Source organism: Ostrinia furnacalis, unplaced genomic scaffold (assembly GCF_004193835.3).
Source record: "Ostrinia furnacalis isolate ACB-3 unplaced genomic scaffold, ASM419383v2 OfSCF1066, whole genome shotgun sequence".
Lineage (NCBI taxonomy): Eukaryota > Metazoa > Arthropoda > Insecta > Lepidoptera > Crambidae > Ostrinia > Ostrinia furnacalis.
In genome coordinates, this window is record NW_021131305.1 from 937,539 (window position 1) to 953,605 (window position 16,067).

General features: G+C 41.7%; 1 protein-coding gene across 3 annotated transcripts in view; it reads left to right on the top strand.

Moving 5' to 3' along the window:
- Positions 1-13,766, top strand: part of LOC114350997 (monocarboxylate transporter 14) — a 66,275-nt gene extending 52,509 nt beyond the window's left edge. For 2 of the 3 annotated variants that reach the window (XM_028302017.1, XM_028302018.1), the window contains exons 2-5: positions 5,347-7,026; positions 7,824-8,057; positions 10,657-10,939; positions 13,181-13,409. In XM_028302017.1, coding sequence (XP_028157818.1) covers positions 5,446-7,026; positions 7,824-8,057; positions 10,657-10,939; positions 13,181-13,377 — 2,295 coding nt within the window. In that variant the 5' untranslated portion in view covers positions 5,347-5,445 and the 3' untranslated portion in view covers positions 13,378-13,409. Of the gene's footprint in view, positions 1-5,346; positions 7,027-7,823; positions 8,058-10,656; positions 10,940-13,180; positions 13,429-13,682 lie in introns of those variants that run through there. The other variant, XR_003655752.1, reaches the window with a different exon arrangement.
- The last annotated feature ends 2,301 nt before the right edge of the window (positions 13,767-16,067 follow it).

The following is a 16,067-nucleotide window of genomic DNA, read 5'->3' on the forward strand; positions in this document are numbered from 1 at the left end:
ACCAGCTTAGGGTGCATGTCCGCTGTAGTCGAAAGGTTAGCGGAGCGATGACAATGATAACCGTACTGCAATGTGGGTCTAGACAAGTGGCACTATTTGATCTAATCGAAAATCGAATCCGTTGAAACTCCAGACAAAAAACAGGCTTTTTCGACTGTCTTTCGACATTACAACTGTGTCTGTCTGACGTTTAGGCACTTGTCTAGGGGGGCTGATCGTACTACGAAGCTACGGTTCAACGGACTGTTTGGTATTAACAATTTCCTCCTCTGTTAATACCAAACAGTCAGTGTAAGAGTTTGTTTGAATGCGCTAATCTTAGAAACTACTGGTTAAAATTTCACGCGTTAGGTACGAATACGCTATTTTATCATAAACCTACGATAAAGATACTATTACCACATCTATTACAAAATACTTACAACAGTTTTTAACAGTTAATAAAATATCTTTTTCATTCTCTTTTCGGAATATTGCATTTTGTGTAACATGACATGACGACACGTATAGGTAACTACGGTTGCTACGGTCCTCTCTGTTGTAGCAAAAATGTAAAGTTTGTTCCGATGATTCTCAGGTGTATTCTCCCTCCGCTACATTCACGAAGCGGATATATTCCGCTTCTCTCTTCGCTATAGTGTATCGCCAGCCTTCCCAGCACCGATAAAATAAAGGAACACTCGATGGATATTGTGGTACCGGTCTTCCGCACCAAATCGGCTATGAAATAATCTGCGAGATTATATTGACGCTTCACCATTTAATGCGTCGGGTAAAAATACGATCGGTGTTGTTTTAGGATCACTTTGTTGGTATATCTCAGGCCTTTGATTAATAAAAATATTGAGGAAGTAATTGGATTTGAAGGAGAAATCGTGCCAACATTAGCTAGCACACTTTACATAATTCGATGAAAATTTAAACACCTATGTTTAAAGAAATCTGCAATGAACGCAGTGATAGTTTCTCCCCTATTTTCAAAGTAACTTGATGTTATTTAGGTGTTTTTATTGAAAAATATTGTTTGTAAGTAGTTCTAAATATTGAAATAACTTGCAATTTAGGAGTGTTTTGTACACGACAGCACACAGACAGACTATACATACATACCTGGACGAACTTGAAGTATAATAAGATGCCGCAGTAGCTTAATTTGTTACTGCCGTACAATTCTATACTACGGTAAAAATTGTGACATAAGAAACAACTTTAGAGCTTTTTACAAAGCATCTTATATCTGGGAGCTTTGCCCAAATAGTTACAACTTACTTGTACAACGTGGTTACAAGAAACTTGTAGTTTCCAACAAAGCTAGCAAACGTAAAAGCTTACGTTTCTTTTGTGCGATAAGAGTTGTTCGAATTAGTCATATTGAGTGCGAGTCCGTGGTCCCATCGTTTTCTTTAGGGCTGGCAGTTTCAAATTAGACTAGTTTTATCTATTATGATTTAATTTTAGTCCAAGTGGTTAAAAAAGAAACAGAGATTCTGAGTTCGAAACACAAGTGGGACACACAAATTAAAAAGTAAGACTGGTCGAATAGAGATCCGCAGAACGAGGGTTCGAACCCCGCAGTCACTGGACTATTGTTGTGAACCCACTCGTAACACAGGCATTTCACTTGACTATGAAGGGCTAACGGGATTAAAAAAAGGAAAAAAAGTGTACAATAAATACTTCACTTAGTGGGACTGATTGGTTTTAAGTAAAAATTTTATCATTCCATACTAGATCCATCTGATATCATGTAGATTGTAGGTAGGTACCTACTTAAGTATAATCCAATGCAATACTAATGCGGAAACTTTTGATTGCTGTCTCATCATCATCAGTCAACTTTTCAGCCACAGGAACATAGACCGTAGAACATGAACATAGACCTCCCTCAATGATATCCAGATCGGCCAATTGGTTGATGATTGGCATGCGCTGGATGACCGATCAATCTAGAAATCTTTGGGGGAGGGAGGCCTATGTTCAGCTGAAAACAGCCAATTAAATATGTCAAGTTTGGTATGAAAATAAATTAGTTATTATATCAATATCTCCAGAGGCGATATGACGTAAACCTATCTTCTTTTTTGCAACAGCCCTGTTACAGGATGATAATGGAAACGCATCACGTATCTCAAATTTGTCTTTTAGCGAGTTTTAGAAGGCGTTTCCTTATAAAAAGCGTGGCAATAAAACAAGCATTTGTGAGTTCTCGACTTGAGACCGAAGTTTCGGTGTTTCGGAGTACTTAGAGGAGGTTTCTACTACGATTTTGAGTCGTTCACAATAAAACTAAGACTTTTTTTTTGTCAAGATGCTCTTACAGCACACAAATGCTGTTTTATTTTCCTCCCATTTACTTCCGATTAATTTTGTAGGTCCAAAGGAATTCTAACTTTTCCTTTGGTCTAACCTAGCCTTTAATCATTGAGTTTTATTAGTCGTTAAGATGATGATTATGAGTCGTTAGATCCTGACTAAACATTAACCCAAAGCTTCAACCACACCAACGCGTCCAGATGGGCCATTCTTAAATTTGTGCCAATTTTTTTTTTAAATTAAGGGTACTTCTCATTTACACTCAAATTTGATGGTCACACAATAATAGTTCATAAACGGTATAAGTTAGAACAATAACTTTGAAATCAGATGATAAAATATCTATTTAGCTACATACAAAATAAGTTTTATCGTAATAGAAGCAAAAATAATACGAAAAAATCACATGAAACCATAAAAAACGGGGTCATTTTTCGCGTTCTCATCATGTCACACCTTCGGTTGCAATGAAACATTTGGTTACTGCATTCACAATTTTCATTCAATTTGTGTGTAGCATATACTAAAATCATCGTAATTAAATATACTTTCCACACAATAGTCAAAAAAATATCTTCTTATAATTATTTTGAATTGAGAAAGCGAAATACGTTGGTCACACGATTTTAGGTACCTAAAATTTGGAGTGTTAANTTTATCCCGTACAAAATGTTCATGGATTTTGTTATTTTTATTAAATACCTTTACGCCTGAGTTAAATGACACCGACATCAAGGTTCATCAATTTAAGTTTAACATAATAGGCAGTAATGTATGAAGAAAGAGCTTCTATTCTGTATCTACCTATGCCCGTGTATTTTTGATCGGTGTCAAATCGGAGTTTTTGGTGCGGGGTACGCGGGTGTTGCTCGCGGCGTGAAGGTCAAACGCCCAAGGTCATTGAGGACTCTAATCGCCTTAACTAGCTGGATCCGCAGTGTACTCGTATATTAGTTTACGTTATTGTGCACTGGGTTGCTCCATAGTTCCATCTGTATTACATGTTTTGTCTATATCTACGAGTAGACAAGTCACGTCAAAATCTAACTAAAGGTAGCCTTTCGAACTAAGCGTCACAGACGCAGCAGTCTTGTGCCACCAACGCCGCGTCACTAACTCGCTTTGAAAGGCTACCTTTAAGACCAAAGCTAAAGACGCTGCGTCTGTGACGCTTAGTTCGAAAGGCTACCTTAAGGTTTAGCATTTAACCGAGTCCAGTGCCTGAGGTAGATTATTATAGTTCCTTTCATCCACGAAGACGCGTCCCACCAATTTGGGAAGCGCGGGGTGCGGGGAGTTTGATCCGAGCAATCCGAGCGTCATTATTGTAGTGTGCGTGTGCACTCATGGATGATTTAGCGTGTACCGATAACACTCTGTCATGTCTATGGCCGTGTCGTATGACGTTTCCATGGAAACGGATTGTGTTGACTAATAAAATGATAGAATATCAAAGTACTTTATTATTTAATACACTCAAACATTAGCAGAAGAATGGTCCGGCGCGTCTTGGATGAAACTATCTGTGGTGAAATAGTCAAAACTCAATATCTTTATCAAAGGTCAGCGAGACATCAGATCTTCAGATTTGTATGCTGTCACGTCATAGTATGTCAATGTCAATCTCCCGCGCCGTTCCCATACCTCAAGGCACTGACTGACTCAAATAAGCGCTATACCGCAATTTATAAAAAGCGTGGTTATTTTGAAAAACAATTCAGTTCCTAATGAGGGCTATCGTTTTAGCGCTCACCAGTTAGCGCCACTGTAGAGTAAGGTCCTGTCACTTGCTAGTAGCGAAGACAGTGGCACCAACTGGTGAGCGCTAAAGTGGTAGGAGGACTATCGCAATTGCACTCATCAAGATGGCGCCACTGTAGAGTAAGGTCCTGTCAATCGCCAGGGGTGCCAACTGTTAAGTATAAAAACGATAGCCCTCATTAATAGCCCTCATACATACCACACGTCATACAGATGAATGTTATTACTTTTCCGAATATGTATCTCTGTTAAATTAAGCCGACATGAAAAACGCTCTTCTTGTAATTTTACTTGTTTGTATCATAATAGCAAACATCGTACATCATCCCTTACTAGACATTATTTACAGTCATTAAAGATTCAACTTAGAAACTTAGCGGAACAAACGACAGATTTTGTCAACAAGCACAGTTTGCTCTTTACTGCTCGACAAACAAACAAATACCCGTTCATAGAATATAGAGAGAGCGTATTTTCGCAATATTTTTTTATGGGAACTTCTAAATACTCTTTGAAACTTACCAGATACACCATCTGTAATTAAAGCTGTGGAAAATGATGAATAAATCGACTAAAACAAATAAAGTAAAATAATGAATAAAATTACTCAGATTCGTCTTCCTATCTGATGTTTTAGTACTTGAATAAATGACACACCAACATCGCAAGACACTTGAGAATATTCGCACAAGCATCTCGTAATGTTTCCTTAGCTATAAATACCTGACAATGGCCACCGGCCTCCCATTGTCCTCCAATCACCAGCGACGTGGATGCAGAGCGTCCGACGATTTAACACTTGGAACGTCCGCTGCAGATTCGGAGGCATTGTGGGGTGTCCTGTCTGAGGCACATTGACTTGATTGATAGAAACTTCTTGTCTAGGATAGGTGGGACGATGTCATTGACGTAGGTACTCTAATGCCCTGTATTTGGTTAACTCGATGACTAATAAATAACATGTGAAATGTGTGGTACCTACCGAGTATTCTCGAATACTTTGAAGGATACCATAACGAATGCTACGTAGATTTTTTTTGATGTACAGCTAGATTCGTCAGCAGGAGTTATAACTCTCAGCGTACCACCAGATCTGAAGTTTGTCAGCGATTTAGGATTCATGAAGGCATCTGAACACAGTCCAATTTATCTATTTCCAAACCTAATCAGTCTCATTATCTTTAGAACGGTCTAACAAGCTAGTCCAGTAGGTCTCTAGGAATATTGTCCAGTAATAATATACCTACTAATAGTTGAATTGGTCTTTTTCAGCATGAGGTCACGGCGGTGTGGTGTCCGCATGGAAGCCCGGCGGACTGGTGAGCTCGCGCTGCACCCGCTGCGAGCGCAGTTCCGCCGCGCCCTGCCGGAATGGACCGCGCGGGCCTCCCGTCGCCGCCGCACTGCGCGAACCATCGGCCGCTCCAAGGAGGACCCCGCGAAACCCTCGATACCGCAGCCCCGCCCGCGGAGGCCCTAAGCGACCCAGAGACTCCGCGGCCCGCGCCGCGCGCGCTTCCCTCCATACCCGAGAGCGAGCCGTTGCTCCGCGCGCCGCTCAGTGCCAGTGCGATCAGTGAGAATGCCGCGCGCAAGGCCGGGCGGCCGCTGCACGTGCAGTTCGACGCGCAGTCGCCGCCCGCGCCCGTTTCCAGCTCCAGCTCCAGCGCCAGCTCCTCCGACGACGAGGACGTGTCCATCGCCGAGGCCCGCCCGCCCGACGGCGGCTTCGGCTGGGTCGTCGTGTTCGCCTCCTTCCTCGTCAACCTCATCGCCGACGGGATCACGTTCAGCTTCGGCGTGTTCTTCCCGCACTTCCTGGAGTACTTCGGCGAGGGCAAGGGCAAGACGGCCTGGATCGCCGGCATCTTCATGGCCATGCCGCTGCTGTCCGGGCCCATCGCCAGCTTCCTCACGGACCGCTACGGCTGCCGACGCATGACCATCTTCGGCTCCATCCTGGCGACGCTCGGCTTCGTCATCTCCGCCTTCGTGGACAGCATGGAGACGCTGTTCCTGACGTTCGGCATCATGGCCGGCTTCGGCCTCAGTTTGTGTTACGTAGCAGCAGTAGTGATAGTAGCGTATTATTTTGACAAGAAACGCTCTCTGGCAACTGGGATATCAGTTTGTGGGAGCGGCATCGGGACATTCATATTCGCGCCGCTGACGTACGTCTTGTTGGACGAGTACGGGTGGCGAGGAACTACTTTGATATTAGCCGGACTATTCCTAAACATAGCCGTGTGCGGTATGTTGTTCAGAGACTTGCCCTGGACGACGACGATGAACGCAGAGAAAGCTAGAGAAAGAAAGCGCAGAAGAGAGAGGAAAAGAAACAAGCGCTACGGATCCTCAGCTGACAGTTTTTCAGACAGCAAGAGTAGCGCAGCAGGGTCTGCCAAAGTGGCGGAAGCAGGGGACGTGGAAGTGGTGACGTCTCCGATTGTTCCGCAGTTCAGTTCTTTGGTAGATCTTCCAACATTCATGACGGGAGGCGAAGGCGTGTCGCTCGAAGTGTTCGAGTTGATGTCGAACAGAGGTCGGGCGTACGCCATGTTGGCTCAGAACTACCCGGGCGTGATGCTTCCCTCCCGAAGTTTCAGTGACAGTGGGCGTCTGCACGAGCAGTCGCCGCCTCGAGCTTTGATGTCTCCGGGGGTGACTTCTCCGGGGGCTTTGTCTCCGACGGCCCCTCGGCCTCCTGAGACCAATAACACCTCTGCTCCTCCCCCTCTTAGTGACAAGGCTGCTATGTCCTTGTGGCTGCGACGGCAGACTGCCACGGGCGCGTCCACCAAGAAGCCGCCGGCCTTCCTGAAGGACCTGAAGCTGCACCGGCACTCGCTGACGTACAGAGGCGCCATGCTCAACATCAACCGCTACAGATTAAGAGCCTCGTCCTGCCCAAACATTTTCAGGAATTCGATGACTACTATTGCTAAAGAAAAGGTGAGACATTTTTATTATCATCATAAAGATTTACGCCCGTATTCACAAACATTACTATGAGGTCTCACAGCGCGCGTGGACGCACAGCGTGTCACACGAACCAATCACAGAGCTCTATTCAACGCTGTGCGTGCCATTTGCTGCTTCACTTAAGCAAGTATCGTTTGTGAATACGATCGAGAGGGTTCTCAGTCATGCTCCAAAAATGGAGACTATCGCCCATAAGTTACTACCCACTTACTAATAACAATATTAGAGGATTTACTATACTTTATTAGACTAATTTGATAAGATGTTAAATTATTTCCATTGGTTATGAACTATACAGTAAAACATAAGCTAAAATTCATCCTTTATTCCCATCTACAGTGTGAGTCACGTTAAAGTGTACATATGAAAATAGATGAAACTAGACCTATTTTTATCGATTTTGACCTCTTTTAAAAAAGAGGTCAAAATAACAGGCAATACTAAAAAAATACATAAAATATACTTTTTTGTGTATTTTATGTATTTTTTTAGTATTGCCTGTTATTTAGCATTATTACTGTTTTTATTTTATCAGAATATACCGCTTAGTTTAAAACTTATTACGTTTTCTTTACAATAAGTAATTGGAAGAAAAAAAAATTCTATAAAAAAAAAAAACAAAAATTTTTTGACCTCTTTTTTGTCGATAAAAATAGGTCTAGTTTCATCTATTTTCATATGTACACTTTAACGTGACTCACACTGTATAGTTGGTTAGTATACTGACCATTGGTCATCAAATTCACAAGCACCAATGTCAATTCCAGGTTCAATGGTACGCCGGCCTATGGGATTTCTGGGACCTCGTGGTAGATGTCCTGGACTTCTCTCACTTCCTCAACCCGGCTTTCCTGGTGTTCGCGATATCCAACTTCTTACTATACATGTGGTACGACGTGCCGTATGTGTATATAGCTGATAACGCCTTGAAGATGGGCTTCAACGAGTCGCAGTCGTCTATGCTGATATCGATCATTGGGATCTTGAACATGTTTGGAGAGGTGAGTGGTTTTACTCAATACTTTATTGCATGCCAAATGTGTAGTGTCTTACTTATTCCATTGGTCTAATTATTTTATGGGGTTCTAAATAAAACACACGAAAAAGAACTTGGGTGCGACTGCTTTGGATGTTGTCTCGCAATAAGACTTCCCGATTGATGTATGAAAAAGGCCAATCTCAGTACCTCTAGCATGAACAACTTTCGTCTTCGAATCGTTTGCGTATTCGACAAAATTCGTTACTCAACCTTCGAATTAAACGATAACGTGACAATTTTGATTCTCAAAATAAGTTTCGTGCAACTATTTCTCATACTAAGTTCACTTTACGATACGTTCACAAGGGCGCTGTTGTAGTTTTCATACTAAATCTTTTGATAGCGATTCGAATACGCAAACGATTCGAACTCGAAAATTTTTCGTGCTAGCCGTACTGGATAAATGTATATTGCATATCCTGAGATGGGCCTTTGGAGTGCATTTTATAGGCTCTTCTCCATACTATTTCAAAGATTTTTTTTACCATGAATTCCACATACATAGTCATTTGAACAGCAAATATACCTAACGAGGTTTTCATTCGTCGCCAATGACAACGAGATGTAAGATACTATGTCAATAAAAGATCTGTACCTCTAGTACGAAAAACTTTCGAGTTCGTTTCGTTTGCGTATTCAAAGTGTCATCGAAAAATTTTGTATGAAAAATTAAACAGCGCCCCCTAGGGCGGCTATAATATAGGGGGCGCTGTTTAATTTTTCATACAAAATTTTGTATGAAAAATTAAACAGCGCCCCCTAGGGCGGCTATAATATAGGGGGCGCTGTTTAATTTTTCATACAAAATTTTTCGATGACACTTTGAATACGCAAACGAAACGAACTCGAAAGTTTTTCGTACTAGAGGTACGGAACCAAAAAAGCTTTTAGAGACGACTATTGATAGTTTATTCACATGAAAGGGAATGGAATTCGAGGTCTAATTCCACTTTCATCCACTTGTTTTAGGACTTCTATCCATGGGTGATCAAAGGACAATACGGTGATCAAAGTGGACTGCAAGCGACCTAGCGATCTTGGAGTTCATTTTGATCATCTAGGTGATTAAATCCAGGTGATCAAAGTGAAAAATAAAAATGTTCATTATTTTTGGAACATAATGTATTATATTTGATTTTTTTATGCCAGCAGTACACTCTCGTTACCTCTCGGTGTGTCTCGCTATAGCTCGGTCCCGTGTTCACACATGGGGCTGTCTCGCGAGACATTCGGGCGAGTTCTCGGACTTCTCGGAGGAGATTTTGAGATTCGGAGATTTTGTCAAAACTCCATACAAAAAAGGGGCTTTTCGACCACTTTTCGACTGGTTTGCGATTAAAATTTGCACTTTGTCTAGACCCACTGGTGGAAACGCAGCCTTGTTTATTAGACCACGTTTTCAACTCTTACTCATCACACTTTTTGCAGAAAGATTCCAAGTAATGTAATTTCTTTATTTATCAATCATTAAACAGCTAAAACGTGTCAGTTCGACCGTCCTCAGTCAAGTGCATTAACATTTATTACGTAATCTGTCTTTCCGTTATCAGTTCCTTATCAGTCACGAATCGAGACTTAATTAGGGCAGCCTCAACAGTGACTCAAGATAATGTTTGATAAGAGGCTACTACGAGTATTTACTCAGACTTAGATAGGGTTAAGTAGACTGAAGGATAAAGGAAGGTTTGCTCAGATTTATGATGTTTATGTTTGAATAATAAAGCGACACGTTTTACGGAATGAGTTGATGTTTTTCTTTGATTTAGTTTTGAAGAATTGTGACTTTTCTAGATAGTGGCCTAACAAATTTTAGGTTAGTAATACCCCGGATCAGGAAAATTTTTGTACTTATCCATATCCAATAAAAAATACCACAGCCGAGACTGCGAACCATTCATTTACCCAGGGACCTTTAGCAGTATGCAGACCACAGATTAGGCAACACTGGCTTAGACAAAGTAACATTATATTTTTGATAACGAAAGCGCTTCGTATCGTATTTATTTTGTACTCAATGGCGCAAGTACACTATGTGGGAAATTGGTCTAGATGTATAGTGTATACATACCGTGTTGCACCCACTCCTCTGAAGGTTGGAGACTCTACACTCGAAGTTGTTGACAATTATGTATACCTGGGACAAACAGTCCAGTTAGGTAGGTCCAACTTCGAGAAAGAGGTCAATCGTCGAATCCAACTCGGATGGGCAGCGTTCGGGAAGCTTCGCCATATACTCACGTCCGAAATACCGCAGTGTCTTAAGTCGAAAGTATTTGACCAATGCGTGTTGCCAGTGATGGTATACGGATCTGAGACGTAGTCGCTTACTATGGGCCTCATAAGAAGGCTCAAGGTCACCCAAAGGGCGATGGAGCGGGCTATGCTCGGAGTTTCCCTGCGTGATCGAATCAGAAATGAGGAGATCCGCANTACCTTTTTCTTTTTTTATTATTTTCTATTGACGTTCATAAGTGCCACTTGTGGTCTAAACTGAATAAATATTTTTTTGATTTTGATTTTTGATTTTGATTTTGATTAAAGTATTTGTCGTATAACTTCAGATCCTGCTGGGCTGGGTGGGCGACTGGGAGTGCGTAGACGCGAGCCTGGTGTATGCAGGCTGCATGGTTCTGTGTGGCCTGGTCACGCTGATCATGCCGTTGCTCTCCGGCTACGCGGCTTTGGGCGCGGCCGCTGGAGCCTTCGGCATGTTCATCGCGGCTAACTACTCGCTAACGAGTATTATACTGGTGGAGCAGATCACGCTGGAGAAGTTTACGAATGCCTATGGATTGTTGCTGCTGATGCAGGGCGCTGCGAATCTGATGGGACCGCCCTTAGCTGGTAAGTGATTTGATAGACTAGTTAGCTGAAGTTACAGGTGTCATCAGATGCTGCTGAACATAGGTCCTCAATGGGTAACTAGTGGGAAAGAAGCTACGCTGCCTGGTGAGTGGCGAGTGCTCTACTGGACTAGACAGCTGACAAGTCAAGTGTCATCATTTTAGCCGTAAGATGTAAATTTTAGCCAGCTAGTATGGTGGCCGCCGATGGGGCAGCAAGGTTATAGAGCATACCGGAAAACGCGGCGTGGGACGTCCACCCACAAGGTGGACCGACGACATCATAAAGGTAGCAGGAAGGCGCTGGACGCAGGCCGCTACCAACCGGGCAACATGGAAAGCACTGGGGGAGGCCTATATTCAGCAGTGGACGTCCTATGGCTGAGATGATGATGATGAAAATGCTGGCCAGCCAGTGATCTGCTGGATGAGTCCTCCGCTGCTCATGCCATTGCTCTCCGGCTACGCGGCTTTGGGCGCGGCCGCTGGAGCCTTTGGGATGTTCATCGCGGCTAACTACTCGCTAACGAGTATTATACTGGTGGAGCAGATCACCTTGGAGAAGTTTACGAATGCCTACGGTCTTCTGTTATTGATGCAGGGCGCTGCGAATCTGATGGGACCTCCTCTAGCTGGTGAGTGAACTCCTGGACTTTATAAGCACCTGTCTTGCTTGACCATTTCAGCCCTAAAATGTTCACTTCTGAACATCGTCCCCCATGTGGAAGTAGCCAGAAACGAGCTCATATGCTGGACTGGTGAGTACTCTGCTGGATAAGTTAGCTTTCTCAGGACAGGTGTCATTATCCAATCACAAGAACTGCTGAATATAGACCTCCCCCTCTGTGTAACTAGTAAGAAACGAGCTGCTGCCTGGTAAGTACGTAACTCTGCTGGAATAGCCCCCCCCCCCCTGTATAATTAATGGGAAACGAGCTATTATGCTGACACGAGCAAGCCGGTAAGTGCTCTACTGGATTAGTCAACTGTTATAAGACGCGTGTCTACATCTCATTCATAAGACGTCCACTGCTGGACATAGGCTTCCCTAATGTAAATCTACGCGGCGCTCGACGCGGCTACCGGAGCGTTTGACATGTTCTTCGCGGCCAACTACTCGCTCCCCAGCATCATACTGGTGGAGCAGATCACGCTGGAGAAGTTTACGAATGCATATGGACTGTTGCTGCTGATGCAAGGCGCTGCGAATTTGATGGGACCGCCGCTAGCTGGTGAGTGATTTGATGGACTAGTTAGTTGAATTTACAGGTGTCATCAGATGCTGCTGAACATAGGTTCTCAATGGGTAACTAGTGGGAAAGAAGCTACGCTGGCTGGTGAGTGGCGAGTGCTCTACTGGACTAGACAGCTGACAGGTCAAGTGTCATCATTTTAGCCGGCGCCTTCGGCATGTTCATCGCGGCTAATTACTCGCTCACGAGTATCATACTGGTGCAGCAGATCACGCTGGAGAAGTTTACCAATGCATATGGATTGTTGCTGCTGATGCAGGGCGCTGCTAATCTGATGGGACCGCCATTAGCTGGTGAGTGAACTCCTGGACTTTATAAGCACTTGTCATGCTTGACCATTTCAGCACTAAGATGTGTACTTCTGAACATCGTCCCCCCATGTGTAAGTAATGAGAAATGAGCTCCTATGCTGGACTGGTGAGTACTCTGCTGGATAAGTTAGCTTTCTCAGGACAGGTGTCATTATCCAGTCATAAGACGCCCACTGCTGAAAATAGACCTCCTCTGTGTAACTAGTAAAAAACGACCTGTTGCCTGGTAAGTACTCTGCTGGAAGTGCTGATTGTAGAGTCTGCTGCCAAGACCCGTGCTGCAAAAATAAAGTATTCTAGATTAGAATCATTTGAATATGGTAAGTTCTTGAATTAAAGACGCGGGAAAGAAGAATAAAAAACCCGTAATGTATTTTCTTGGTCGCCAAACGTACTGAATTAAAGCACATTGTGAGTTGCATTGCAGAAAGGTGAATGGTGCTTACTTGCGACCAAAACAATTTGTTTCTGATTCGTACATAAATGTAACTACTTAAAGTTACTGGGATAGCATATTGAATTGTCATTGTTTTGAACCTTTAGACCAGTAAATAAGATGTTTTTTACGTTGTCCATTGCCCTAAAAGAAGAATCTTCTAAGGATTTCTTCAATTTAAATTACTTTAGCAGTGTAACTGCGTGCTTATATTTTACTCACCCACCATTTCTCACTTCCAGGCTGGGTGTACGATATGACGGACTCCTACGACCTGTCCTTCTACCTGGCTGGAGTCTTCATCGGGATCTCCGGTCTTATCCTGCTGGTGCTGCCTCTGCGGCGACTCTTCACGCGCCGTTCCCGCCGCGCTCACCTGGCTAACGTCGCTAAAGTGGCTAACGGCGGCCTGAAACAGAACGGCAACCTGCTTGTGTGAGGCAACTTTGGTAAAGGGCAATATTGCCAATAAATTGGATTTGTAAAGCAAGATTGAAGGGGTAAGTGGACAAAGTTGTTATCTGACAAAACTGAAGAATCGACTTTTTTGCATGAACATAGGTTTTAAGTGATGATAAAATCGCTCAAAACACGCAAAATTTGTTACGGGTCAAAAATACAGACCTTGTGTTATCTGACAAGCATTCATACATTTCAGGATTCAAATGTGGTATGAGCAGATTAACATTTTCAAACACTCATAACTCATTTTGTTAGTTAAGACCTTTGTCCACTCAACCCTTCGATTGTCATAACATGCATAACATAACAAGACGGAAACGTAGCTATTGTTGTATCAAATATAATAGGGCAATAAATTCAGATTTAGACCTGCTAACGTTAACGTGGCTAAAGTGGCTAACGGCGGCCTGAAACAGAACGGCAACCTTCTTGTTTGAATCTTGGTAATCTTCCCAACTATTGAAGGCAATATTGCAACGAAAGCGCGACCTGGCTAACGTGGCTAAAGTGGCTAACGGCGGCCTGAAACAGAACGGGAACCTTCTTGTTTGAGGCAACTTTGGTAAACTTCCCGAGACTTCCTTCCATATTGCCAATTGATTGATTTGTAAAGCAAGATTGTCATCTTTAAGGCATATTGTTATCCATGTTAAGATTGAAACCTTGTAACTATTGGGTAGGGTTATAAATCAGAATGGGTTCCCGTGTGACGGTGTGAGGCAATTTTGGTAAACTTCCTAATTATTAAGGCAATATTGCAACGAAAGCGCGCACCTGGCTAACGTGGCTAAAGTGGCTAACGGCGGCCTGAAACAAAACGGCAACCTTCTTGTGTAAGGCAATTAGTAAACTTCCCAACTATTGAAGGCAATGTTGCAACGAAAGCGCGCACCTGGCTAACGTTGCTAAAGTGGCTAACTGAAACAGAACGGCAACCTGCTTGTGTGAGGCAACTTTGGTAAAGGGCAATATTGCCAATCGATTGGATTTGTAAAGCATGATTATCATCATAAAGCTTGTATTATTCTCAAGGAGGAAACGTAACTATTGGATAGGGCCTCAAACACAACAGCAACCTTCTTGTTTGAAGCATCTTTGGTAAACTTCCCGAAAATTTCTGATTGGGGTGGGCAATATTACCAATCGATCGTTGAGTCGCGCTATAAATCAGAATGGTTCCCTTCTCGTGTGAGGCAACTTTCTGATTGATGGCTGGTGTAAAACAAGTCATCTTTATTATGTAAATATTAAGAAGGAAATGTGTTTAGGGCAATAAATTAAAATGGTCACCTTATTGTGTGAGGGAACTTTGTTAAACTTCCTGATTGGTGAAGGCAAGAAAGGAGATGTAACGCTATAAACCTCTGATTTTGAAAAACTTCCCAATCTGTATAAAAAAGCAAATATGGCGAATCTTCTGAGTGAATATAAGATACCTTTGACACAAATATAATTTTTACAATACTTCTTGTTTCTAAAGACGTCGTCCTCGCGAAGCCAACTCTTTGCCTGAAAAGAAAAAAAGAGAATTAAAGTTCAATTGTAATGTACAAACAAATGTCTCTGAAGAACTACATCAGCGCAAATATGAGTGAAGACATGGCATTTTACATTCAGTAAATTCATTATTATCAAACAAATATCTATAATAGTAAATAAATAGTATATCGAATACTGTTATGGTGCCCAATCTCTTCCATTAAGGTTGATTCTGATCCGAGTAAATTATAATATACAAAACAAATAAACGTGTACACGAAAACAATACATCATTAGCAAATTAACGATACTGTGTTATATTACAAAGTGAGATAGTCAATAACTGACTAATTAATAATTCGTTGTGAGAAAACTAAATACAAAATTATTATAACGTAGGAGCTAGATATGTTTTGTAGCAAACACTATTATAATGTAAGTAAATCATTAGCATTCGCCCTAAGGACTAAAATATGACTGAATCTAGACAGACAAAATTAATAACACTTCGTAATAGGCTATGTATAGTTTTCCCTATAATAACTTGATCACAAAATAACTATAAGAATCATATATAATTAAAGAGAGAAAATTATAAAAGTATTTAAAATATTATTACATAAGGTAACAACGATTTTCATGATTAACCTAACGGTGATAAGTAAAATTTTACTAGCGATAAGGACATTTTAGAAACCTATTTAACTCAATATCATCACAGTTAAAAATAAAAACTAGCTTATAAATTCCAATACAATTGTACTCAAACTTTTATACATTAACCATTTAATAAAAACCAAGTCTAGCCATAAAGTTTTGAATGAGATATTAGTTTAAATAAAAATAAGCAATAAAAACGTATTTACATAGCTTATTTACTGAATTTTGATCGTAGATTTTTTTATCGCTGGATACGTTTAGCAGTCATACCATGCATATATTATATTTATACAAATTAGCAACTTATTTACAATTTTCATGATTACAAAGATTAAAAGCAATAGAGTAGAATTTATATACACATGTAATATTCATGTTATCAAAGTATATATTCATATTTACCGTAATATACACGCTAGAGTTGAGTAATCAGATTAGAAATATGTACATTATTTGCTTGTTGTATAAGATCAAAGTTATGTATAAAATGTGTCTATTGTTACAATGACTCGCCAAACGATGCTAAAT